Here is a 12,297-nt window from a genome sequence, read left to right as displayed (position 1 = left end):
TGAATGTTATATGTTCAAACAATAAAGGATTCCATTAATACACTCCATTAATTCATTTACTTCATATGCATCCATCTATACATTATTTCCTTTCAGATTATGGTTTGGATGTCTTCCGCAAACCAGTTTCAGTGGATGATTATGAAGCCTATCAAGATCACTCTGCTCAGGCATATCCAGAGTCTGTGTCCTCTTATGAGAAATCTGCATCCGCTGACATGTGCAGGTACAGTTATAGCATCCTATGAAATGTGAGAGGTTGGTGGAAACTTGTACCTCCCATTTCAGATATACCTTACAAGCAGGCAGATTTTACTTGAGGGGAGGAGAACTGTTAGTTCTCCCTTGCAGGACTATATATATATATAAAAGAAGAAGGCAAGAGGCGGCACTCCAAGATTATAGTGAACAAAACGTGGTTTAAGTTTATTCACCCAGTATGCAACGTTTCAATCTACTCAATGAGATCTTTGTCAAGTGCTTGACAAAGATCTCATTGAGTAGATTGAAACGTTGCATACTGGGTGAATAAACTTAAACCACGTTTTGTTCACTATAATCTTGGAGTGCCGCCTCTTGCCTTCTTCTTTGAGTTACCTCCGGGACCTGGGTCTGGAACCGTGGGGCAGAGCACCCTATCTGAGCCTTGAGCCACACAGTGCCGTTTGGCAACTCTACATATTTTTATATATATATATATATATATATATATATATATATATATATATATATATATATATATATAATTTATATTATAGCAGCCTGTCACTTTAAATTGCAATGTAATATTTGGTAACTAGATTAAACTGTTAACTGTTATTAAACTTATGTATGATGTTATAAAGCTTTGCAGATGTTTGTTCTATATTTATTGCAAGTTCTGTAGGATGGCAGGCTGTAGTCATGGCAGGCTGTGACAATAGGGATTAAAGCCTCCTGGGCTGCTAATCAAATGGAGGGGGGCCTAGCACAGAATTGTGCAAGGTAGGGACCCTATTACACAAAGTGAAATATTTGGTGAGCACCACCTTTCTGAGGCAGAGAAGCCTTGTGAGGTGTTAAAAATCAGGTCTCTTGGCACCAATCATGGAAAGAGAGGAAAGAGCCTTAAAGTGACTGTGTACCCACAATCTGCCCACCCCAAACCGCTTGTACCTTCGGATAGCTGCTTTTAATCCATGATCTGTCCTGGGATCCGTTTGGCAGGTGATGCGGGTATTGTCTTGAAAAACAACTTTAAACTTGCAGCCCTGTGCCAAACTGCCGTGGCCTAGAGTGTCTGTGCATTAGTCTGGCACAACCTCTCTGTTCCTCCTCCCCACCCTCCTCATCATTAGGAATGCTCCAGGCAGATTTTCTACTATTCATCACTTGTTTGAGCACTGCACATGGGCTGGATCGTTAGGGCACCTGTGCAAGGTTCAGACAAGTGAGGAATAGGAGAATACCTGGCTGGAGCATTCCTAATGATGAGGGGGACGGGGAGGAGATTCCAGACGGAATCTCCGCGCCATATCCGTAGTATGAACAGGCTCTGTTCATATCCGTAGTATGAACAAGTTGCAGTGGGCTGGTTTCTGTAGACGGCAGAAAGGTTGATAAGGTATAGTTTTTAAACATGAGGCACAAACATGCCCTAGCTATCTTGGGGAGAAAATTAAAGGTAGGTAGTTTTAGTGGGGCCAAGTGACCCTAGTAGTGGGGAATGGCCTTCTGGTTTGCCAAGATGGTAAAACTCCTTTAAATGTTGTATAATATGGTTGAAATAGAACAGGCAGATCTTCTTTGTCTCTGTTAGCATGTTGTGATTTATTGCATCTTCAACAGTTTGTTGTAAGGGAAGGCCTCAGTCCACATACCCACATGCACTTCTCAGTTTCAGACATTGTTGGGGTTTGAACAATAAGACCTTGTCTGATGAAAACTTTTGACATGTCTCTGTGACATTTAAAGGGAACCAATCAGCACATTTCCTGATTAAGTTCCCAGCAGCGCCTAATGGATATTGTAAACACCACCACCACCATGTCTGGGGTTTCCCTGTCAGTGACTTCACATTCCAACAAAACATTTTTTATTCTGGCACACAAGGCAGGGAGAAGCGGAACTAGTCATCTGGGATTTGAATAGTCTTGACTCTTTGCCTGTCGGCTCAGATGACTAGTTTCTGGCTCTCTCCCTGCCTTGCACGTTGGCATAAAAGACATTTTGCCAGGATGTGAAGTCACCTACAGAAGAACATTGTAGGGGTGCTCATTACAATGTCCATTAGGCACTGCTCAAAACTGTATTGATTGGTTCCCTTTAAAAGGATTAACCTGATAACTCTCAATTTATTATCACTTCTAGTGAAGGCAAACATGTTAAGGATATTTTATAATATATTTTCAATAGTGTAAAACTTTCTTATAATAATTGAACCTAGAGAAAGGTGGTTCATAGTTTGCTGAAAAGCTAAAATGGCAAAACAGAGAAGACTTCCAAATTGGCTAATTAACATATATTGGGAAGCTGGTCACAAGGCAGTTCCCAAATGTTTAACCTCAAGCAAACTTAAAAAGGACAATACTGTATATAAATAATATTATTTTTGTATTACTTTTCAGTTATGCCATTATTTTACTGGAAATAGCAATCAGAAATGATCCTGCTTCGGTAAGTGATGCATTCTTTTATAATACCAATGAAAATATATTTAAGGTATTAAGTACTATCATTTGAAATCAGATAGTTGTACTAGAAGAAATGGTTTTACTAGTCAGTTCTGTCAGGAATATGCAGTAGCCTGGTCTGAACTGGGCCTGGTGTTTTGCTTTTGTGTGCCACACCCGATTGCTTCTCAGCTTCCGGCAATGCAGGAGTTAAGCTGAGAAGCTTCTGGACTTGATTTTGCACCTGTCTGGTCTCTGTGATTGATGGGTCTCTTACCCTGTAACCTGGAAGATCAGAGCGCTGGTCCAATGGGGATCCAGACCGGGCTCTTGGTCAGCATAAATCAAAGCTGGGACTGCGTCCCAGCGCTGGCTATTTTGATTAACATCCGGATCCCAGCTACCCCTTGTCTATTCCTGCACTCCCCATCCTAACTCCCTCTGCTTGCTCGTCTGTGTTACCTGACCTTTGCCTTTGACTTTTGACTATTCGACTGCTACTTGTTTTGTACTGCGCTACCTGCTTGGTTTTTGACTTTGCCTGTTTGACTATTCTATATTGTGTTTTGTATGTCTGTCTTGTTCTGTGTTGCTCGTACTCAGTATAGGGAACGTCTTCGTGTTTGTCCACGGCCAGCTAGGGCCGATTGAGGCAAGCAGGTAGGGACAGTTGGTGGGTTCAGCATCAGGGCTCACTGTCATGTCTTGTCCCTGCCTCCCCTGTCCTGACAGAATAGCCAGCCTACTGGTTTTGCTTCACGGACACCATGGACGCCATGACCACAATAGTGGACCACATGCAGCAGCTCAACACCATGGTGCAAGAGCTGGCTGACAGGGTCCAAGTGCAGGAGATGGCCCCCAGACAGCTTACCGTGACCTCCCCGATACCTCCTGAGCCTCCTATCCAGCTCCCAGAGAAATTTAAGGGGGACAGGAGATGCTTCTGCACTTTCCGGGAGGGTTGTAAGCTGTTCTTTCGACTGTGTCCTCATTCCTCTGGAGACGAGTCGAAGAGGGTGGGCATTGTTTTGTCCCTCCTCCAAGGACCACCTCAGGAATGGGCCTTCTCCATGTCACCTGACTCCCCCGACCTGCAAACAGTTGACCGTTTTTTCTCCGCATTGGGCCTGCTGTATGATGACCCGGGTTAACCAGGTTACGGCAAGGTGTACGTCCAGTAGAGGACTATTGTTCAGAATTCCGACAGTGGAGCGGCCCTTCCACCTGGAACGACTCTGCTCTTTGGTTCCAATTCCGGGCCGGGCTGAGCGACCAACTAAAGGACATGTTAGTGGCCTACCCGACTCCTGACACCATAGAGGAGTGTATGACTTTGGCCATAAGGGTGGATCGACGGTTGAGGGACCGACAAAGGGAGAGGGGTTCCCCAGATCTGACTAGACTCTCTTTGTCTCCAACCTCTTTCTCTAAACCTTCCCCACCTGTCTCACCCTCTCGGGAAGACGCCACCGATGCCTAGGCCAGACGAGCACATCGCTTACAGTACAACCTCTGCCTGTACTGTGGGAACGCGGAATATAGAGTACGGCAATGTCTTTCTAGGCCGGAACCACCGCCAGAAAGCTCCAGGCGCCTGAGCGACTATCGAGGGGGTCACTCAGGCGCACAGGTAACCTTCGCTCAAAGGAACAAACTGTTACTGCCTGTATCTTTGGTCTTAGGGGTTAGATGCATTTCTGGGTATGCCCAGGTAGATTCTGGGTCATCAGCGAATTTCCTCAATCCTGTGTTTTGGTCTGGTTTGAAGGCATTTCCACTTCAGCTCAGGTGTCCAGTGAATGTCACTGGAGCAGACTCAGCCCCCTTTGCCCAAGGGAATGTACGGTATATTACCCCCCGCCTTGAAGTTAAGGTGGGGTCTGTTCATGTCAAGACCCTCGATTTCCTTCTTATGCAGGATTTGTCCTCTGATGTAATCTTGGGGTTACCCTGGCTGGAAGCACACAATCCGGTGTTCGATTGGTCCAGCAGGGAACTTATTTAATGGGGGCCTAAGTGTGCTCCCCACTGTATTGCTATATCACTTGCGAAATGTTCCCCCAAAGAAGGGGAGATTTCAGAGTTTTTGGCAGATTATGCGGATGTGTTCGACGAGAGTTCGGTGGAGGGGTTGCCCCCCCATCGACCTTATGATTGCTCTATTGATCTCATTCCAGGGACTTAATATCCCAAGGGGCGAATATTTAACCTGTCCTGTCCAGAAAGAGAGGCCATGCGGGAGTATATAAAGGAGAGTTTACGTAAGGGCCATATCCGCCCCTCCTCTTCTCCTTTGGGGGCAGTATTCTTTTTTGTGGGCAAAAAAGACGGTGGACTTAGACCCTGTATTGACTATCGTGAGCTTAACAAGATCTCGGTCAAGAACCAGCACCCGCTGCCTCTCATCCCTGACCTTTTCAATCAGATTGTGGGTGCTAGATGGTTCTCTAAGATAGATTTGAGGGGAGCTTACAATCTGATTAGAATTAAGGAGGGCGATGAGTGGAAGACTGCCTTTAATACCCCAGAAGGCCATTTCGAATATTTGCTCATGCCTTTTGGGTTAGGCAATGCTCCGGCAGTCTTCCAGCATTTTGTCAATGATGTCTTCCGTGAATATCTTGGTCATTTTCTGGTAGTTTATCTTGACAACATTTTGATCTTTTCCCCCAATTGGTCTTCTCACATTTTGCATGTCCGTACTGTCATGGAGATTCTGAGAGTAAATCATTTGTGTGCCAAGCTGTCAAAATGGCAATTTGGCATACAGGAGGTCTCATTCTTGGGGTATAAAATAACCTCAAACTCGTTCAGTATGGACCCTCTAAAGGTCCAAGCCATTGAAAACTGGGAGCGACCCAATAGCCTTAAGGCTTTGCAAAGGTTCTTGGGTTTTGCCAATTACTACAGGAAATTCATTAAGGGGTTCTCACTCATAGCCAAACCCCTTACTGATATGACCAAAAAGGGAGCCGATCTGGTTAATTGGTCCTCAGACGCTATCATGGCATTTGACAGACTTAGGCAGTATTTCTCAGAGGCTCCAGTGTTTAATACAGCCGGACTTTGAGCGTCCTTTTATTGTTGAGGTGGATGCATCTGAGGTGGGGGTAGAAGCGGTTCTATCCCAAGGATCTGAGTTCTTCTCTAGGAAGTTCTCCAAGGCTGAGTGCAACTACGATATAGGTAACAGGGAGTTGCTAGCGATCAAAATGGCTTTTGAGGAATGGAGACACTTTCTAGAGGGTGCAAAACATAAGATCATGGTTCTTACTGATCATAAGAATCTTCAATATCTAGATAAAGCCAAACGTCTCACACCACGCCAGGCTAGATGGGCCTCGTTTTTCACAAGGTTCAATTTCGTGATAACCTACCGTCCTGGTTCCAAGAATGTCTTGCAGCATTGACATTGAGACCACGCCCAGGGTACAACCCGATACCATCTTGTCCCCTGGTGTGGTAGTGGCCATTTTACAGCCGGATCTGGTGTCTCAAATCACGGAGTCTCAGTCCCTGGCACCCCAGAACACTCCAGGGTCGCTGCTGTTTGTGCCTTCTAATCTCCGTCTCCGAGTCTTGAAGGAGGTTCACAGCTCTGTGTTAGCTGGGCACCCAGGGGTGGCAGGAACAAAATACTTGCGCTCACGACACTACTGGTGGCCTTCCTGGGCCCGAGACGTGAAGGCCTTCTTGAATGCATGTGAGACCTGTGCTAGGTCCAAGGTCCCTCGGAGGCCACCTGAAGGGTTATTGCACCCTCTACCTGTGCCTACGAGACCGTTGACCCATATATCTATGGATTTTATTACTGACTTGCCTCTGTCTAAGGGAAAGACTGTAATGGGTGGTTGTGGATAGGTTTTCTAAGATGTGCCATCTTAACCCTTTATGCAAACTACCTAATGCTCGCACCCTGGCCACACTATTCATTAATCATATTCTGCGCCTGCATGGTATTCCAGAGAACATTGTGTCTGACCGAAGTGTTCAGTTTGTTGCTAAATTCTGGAGAGAATTCTGTGGTCGATTGGGTGTCTTCTTGTCCTTCTCATCTGCCTTCCATCCGCAGTCGAACGGGCAAACGGAAAGGATAAATCAATCTCTGGAACAATTTCTGAGGTGTTTCGTGGCTGATGCCCAAGATAAATGGAGAGACTTTATATCCTTAGCAGAGTTTGCCTTAAACAACCATGAGCACAGCTCATTAAAGATGTCACCGTTCTTCTGCAACTATGGTTTTAATCTGAGGTACTCGTCTACTCATGCCACAGAGTCAGTTAACCCCTCAGCAGAAGCTATTTTTTCAAAACTGTGCACAGTTTGGGCCCAGGCTCATCAGAACCTGGTTAAAGCCCAAGAGCTTTTTCAGAAACATGCCAATAAAAGACGCATACCTGGCCATCAATACGTAGTAGGGGAAAAGGTTTGGCTCTCTACTAAGAACCTAAGGTTATGGGTACAGTCTGGCAAGCTGGCACCCAAGTATATCGGTCCGTACACTGTTGTGGAGATCATAAATCGTGTTACATTTAGATTGAAATTGCCTGCGTCGTTTCGCATTCATAATGTGTTTCATAAAGCTCTACTGAAAAGGTATGTGCCACCGGTGTCCCCGTTGCCTCCTCCTGTTCCACTTATTGTCCAGGGGGAGTTGGAGTATGAGGTAGAGAAAATTCTAAACTCTCGTTGGGTACAAGGCTCTTTACAGTATCTGGTCCACTGGAAGGGCTTCGGACCAGAGGAGCGTACGTGGGTTGCTGCTAGGGACATGCATGCTCTTCGCCTAGTTCGACAATTTCACGCACGTAATCTGTCTAAGCCAGGTCCGTTCAATAAGGGTCCTGGGGCCCCTCATAAGAGGGGGGTACTGTCAGGAATATGCAGTAGCCTGGTCTGAACTGGGCCTGCCTGGTGTTTTGCTTTTGTGTGCCACACCCGATTGCTTCTCAGCTTCCGGCAATGCAGGAGTTAAGCTGAGAAGCTTCTGGACTTGATTTTGCACCTGTCTGGTCTCTGTGATTGATAGGTCTCTTTGCCTGTCTGTAACCTGGAAGATCAGAGCGCTGGTCCAATGGGGATCCAGACCGGGCTCTTAGTCAGCGTCCCAGCGCTGGCTATTTTGATTAACATCCGGATCCCAGCTATCCCTTGTCTATTCCTGCGCTCCCCATCCTAACTCCCTCTGCTTGCTTGTCTGTGTTACCTGACCTCTGGCTTTGACTTTTGACTATCCGACTGCTACTTGTTTTGTACTGCGCTGCCTGCTTGGTTTTTGACTTTGCCTGTTCGACTATTCTATATTGTGTTTGTATGTCTGTCTTGTTCTGTGTTGCACGTACTCAGTATAGGGAACGTCTTCGTGTTTGTCCACGGCAAGCAGGTAGGGACAGTTGGTGGGTTCAGCATCAGGGCTCACTGTCGTGTCTTGTCCCTGCCTCCCCTGTCCTGACAAGTTCACACCACAGTTCCAATAATTAGGACGGTTTTAAACAGTTCACCAATATATAATATTGGTTGTTCCTCTTTGTAGCTAGTTTGCCCAAATTGGTAGGTCCCCCAAGTAGCTAGATTCCCCTAGTTGGTAGGTGCTCCCTCTATAGCTAATTTTATCCTGGTGGTAGGTCCCGCTCCCAAAGATAAAAAAAATCAAGTCATTCTGCACCGTGCTGTGTTTAAATGCACAAAGAAAAGCTTCTGAACTCTGGTTGTGAATGCGCATCTGTGTGAGAGGAAGGAACTGCATGCATCTCACAATGCACAGGGTAGCAGGAAGAAATGCTCTGTACCTTACTCTCTCTTGCCTCTGTCTGACTCACTAGTAGTGATTAGCGAACATGTTCGTATGTTCGTACGAACATGACGCTAATTGTTCGTATTCGCTGATCATGAACAATTTGTTTGATGATCGTAATGGTCATAACATTATTTTCAAACATATTCGAAATTGCGCACGTACCCAATTGTATAATTTGCGCTTTGCATTTTATAATCTGTAAACATGTGTGTAACTCTAGACCGAAATGTATGCAATCTGCACCTGATAATCTGTACACATGTGTGTAGACCAAAATGTACGCTTTATTTGTTCATGATTGTTTTGCAGACACAAACCGATCACGTTTATTTTTTTTTATGTTCATGTTCAGGATCCGAACCGAACATCGGGATGTCTAATCACTACTCACTAATGCAACGCATAATAAGCTGTCAGCAGGGGCGGATTAACTTTACCATAGGCCCTGGGCTGTTAACCAAGCCTGGCCCCCACCCCCACCCCACTGTAACTTTGGCAGCACTAGTGTGGTGTGCATTGTACAGGAAATATAATGTCATGATGCCCTGAATTGTGCAAAATTGCGGTAAAAAAAGCAGCAATTTTTTGCAAATCATGCCAGAACTGTAGCCAGCAGACAAGGGCTACCCCCTGAAAAGGACCTATTATAATCCGCTACTGGCTGTCAGGCAAGGGGACCAAGAAATAAATAGTGTATTACTTTCTCTGTTCCAAGAGATGTATGGTGCTAGGTAAAAGATTCAAGCCCATAATCATTTTATTTGGACAACATGTCCCTTATCTTTTTGCCTAGCCAAGCCCCTGGTCTAATATCTACTTCATCCAAGTTCCTATAATTAAAGAGTTAAAAAGTTAAATTAAAGGAGAAGTCAGGCAAAAAATTTTAATAAAGTAATTTATTGACCTAGGAGTCGGGTCGTGACATCACCATTTTATTCAGGAAGTGAAGCCTTGATGCAGTAGTAACTGCAGGGGAAAAAGCACTTTATAAGCATTTCCCGTAATAAGTGTATTTGTATAACTTTTGGGGAGCAATACAATACTTTAATAAAAATTTTCGCGGGACTTCTCCTGTAGATGTTTTTTTATCAGGCCAGTAAAAAAAATCTAAACATAATGGAGGACATTTTTGAATGTTCTGGCAGGGCGTACGCCAGGGAAAATGCGCAGATTTCCCCTTCTCCCTGGCGTACGCCTGCCATATCCCCCTTTCACCCCATGGGTGGGCAGGGGGGGCTCGGGGGACGCGATAAGGCATGGAGGAGGCATGGCCTCCTCCCACGCCTCACTTATGCTCCCAGGCGTAAACCATGATCCAAATCTACACCTGCTGGAAGCTGATGTAGATTTGGTACGCCGGATGCAGGTTCGGGTGCCCGGCTGGCCGGATTCACTAAGAGGCGTGAATCCGTCCAGGGGAAGGGGGTGGGGGCTAATTTAAGAAAGGCATATGGGTACATAATAAATGTGTGTAGTATTGAGAGAATTGTCAAATGTTTTGTCAGTTTTGTTTGGGAAGCATTTCTTTGCAGATAATTGATGTTGTTGTAGTGTATAAATACACTGCAAACTACAGTATTTACAATTTATTATCGAGTTGTTAAAAATGATGAACAGTTAGGATATTATTATTCCAAGCTAAATACAGAAGTACAGACCCTGTGTACAAAAAATTTTATATGTCCAAGCCTCCATAGGCGAGCTAGCCATGGGGGTACGATAATTCTGGTTTACATCATATTTTGCGCATACACCTGTAACTTTGGTAAGGTACTGCATAGTACAACCATACAGGAACCATATAGTACTGGATGCCAGTTCTACACAGGAGCTTTGAAGATGGTATAGGTGGTTACACATTATATCCAATGAGTCACAGGCGTTGTCTTCTCTGCAAATGTGCTCTTTTCTTTCTTCATCTGCTCCAGACCACTATGATCACTCCTTTTCCCAACAGCAAAATTTAATGCTTACACATTACAGGCTTACAGATTGCACAATATGGCTCCCTTTCTTACATAACACTCCCTGTGGACACCTCTTTCTCTAACAATGCCCCATCTCACAGACTTCTCTCCATGCACCCTCCATCACAGACTGCTCTCCATACACCCTCCTCTTTTACATAGCTCCCTGTTGTGTCTCTTACAGACTGCTCCATATTACCTCTTCTCTCATACAGACTACTTCCCATGTTCCCACCACCCTCACAGGCATTTTTATATAGCCACCTTCTTCCTTACAGACTGATCCCTATGTCCCCTGTTCTTTCACAGACTGCTACCCAATCAATAATTACCATCATTAAGCAATTGGATGAATAGGAAAGTATTGAATTGCAATTGTACAAAATGTCTGCATATCTTTATTCAAGTACAGTATGTTCACAATAAATTATTTGAAGGGGGATTCATGGCAGTCATTGAGATTCAAATTTATTTTATTCCATTCTAATTTATCATTTATTTCACTTGCTCATGTAAAATAAAGAAGAGGATAAATGTTGACCAGGTTTGTTATGCCCTGCTTGTAATCTGTGATCTTTCTTATTTTGTTCTATAGAAAGATGATGCCAGTTCAGCAGAGTACTGCTGCCTCCCTTTACCTGAGTTAATTAAAGGCAAAGCTGACAACGCCTGTCCATGCCCATCTGAATATGTTGATGTAAGTCACCAAAATAATAAAAAACTACAGTAAGCACAAGCTCAACCACTTAAACGTATCTGTTTGGTATAATGAAAGTCGTGTAAAATACATTAAACATCCCAAGCCAATTTCTCCCTTACTTTACCTCATAGAATGGTATGAATGGATGTTACATACAATATGGTGTGATTTTAAAATGGATATAAAAAAGGTTGCTTATTTTAAGAGCAAATGGCCAAATGGCCATGTTTGGTATGGTAACCTAGTTCCACTTACTTGATACACAGCCAGTATTAGTTTCATTCTTTCTCTCATACAGTAACCTTTAGGTCTCTTGTTAATCCCCCATGTGGACATTCAACAGCCCTAAACCTATGCCAACACATACCTGAATAGGTAATATGAAGTCTATAGTCTAGCTTAGCAGCCAGTTGTTGGTGGTCCAGTGTAAGCCTCTCCTCTGTTTCAGTCTCTGGTGGCCCTAAAGCAAATACTCACCCAGTAGTACATAAGGCCAGTTAGATACAGATTTACATAGACAACCCCTGTCCACATGGATAGAGGGAGGCTGAGTGACACCTATCACTAACACCAGGTCAGTGGTACTGCCACCAGCTCCTCCTTTAGATATAATCCAGACCCGTAATAAGTGTTATATAGGGGCAGGAGACAGCCCTGTAGCATGTAGTGTTAGCCTAAGAACACGAACGTGTGGATTCCTGGATCGTGATAAAAGAATATCCTGAGATTTAATTGCCTTAAGGGCGCACTTAACAAGTCATTATATACATGTTAGAAGATAATGTATATACAATGGGCAGATGCAAATACAGGCAGTGGTACAAACAATGTTAGCAACAGCCAATTATGGTTATAATGCGGGTCTTGGTTCCACAGGGTCTTGGTTCCACAGCAATAGCCAATTATCGTTATAATGTGGGTCTTGGTTCCACAGAGCTGGCCACCTGTGAAGCATGCCTCCAGGGCAGAAGGCCTGATCTGGTACAGCTAATAAATCACATGTAAGGTAGCTTCACACGTTCTGTATCGCAGCAGGTTTTCTGCAGCAGATCTGCAGCAGATTTGATCTAAATAACTCAACATAGCATCAAATCTGCACCATTAAATCTGTTGCGGATCCTGTACGTGTGAATGCACCCTTGAAAGTGTAATGAAAGCGTCATTTCAGGGTCATTTTTC

General features: G+C 44.4%; 1 protein-coding gene across 3 annotated transcripts in view; it reads left to right on the top strand.

The window, feature by feature from the left end:
• The window catches only part of LOC138785775 (atrial natriuretic peptide receptor 2-like), a 94,805-nt gene that overhangs the window by 46,381 nt on the left and 36,127 nt on the right, over positions 1–12,297 (top strand). For all 3 annotated transcript variants that reach the window (XM_069962089.1, XM_069962088.1, XM_069962090.1), the window contains 3 exons: positions 97–226; positions 2,607–2,655; positions 11,014–11,115. In XM_069962089.1, the coding sequence (XP_069818190.1) occupies positions 97–226; positions 2,607–2,655; positions 11,014–11,115 (281 nt within the window). The remainder of the gene's footprint in view (positions 1–96; positions 227–2,606; positions 2,656–11,013; positions 11,116–12,297) is intronic.

The sequence above is a fragment of the Dendropsophus ebraccatus genome, chromosome 3 (assembly GCF_027789765.1).
Source record: "Dendropsophus ebraccatus isolate aDenEbr1 chromosome 3, aDenEbr1.pat, whole genome shotgun sequence".
Lineage (NCBI taxonomy): Eukaryota > Metazoa > Chordata > Amphibia > Anura > Hylidae > Dendropsophus > Dendropsophus ebraccatus.
The sequence above is the reverse complement of the archived record's forward strand: the minus strand, read 5'-3'. Positions and strand labels throughout refer to the sequence as shown.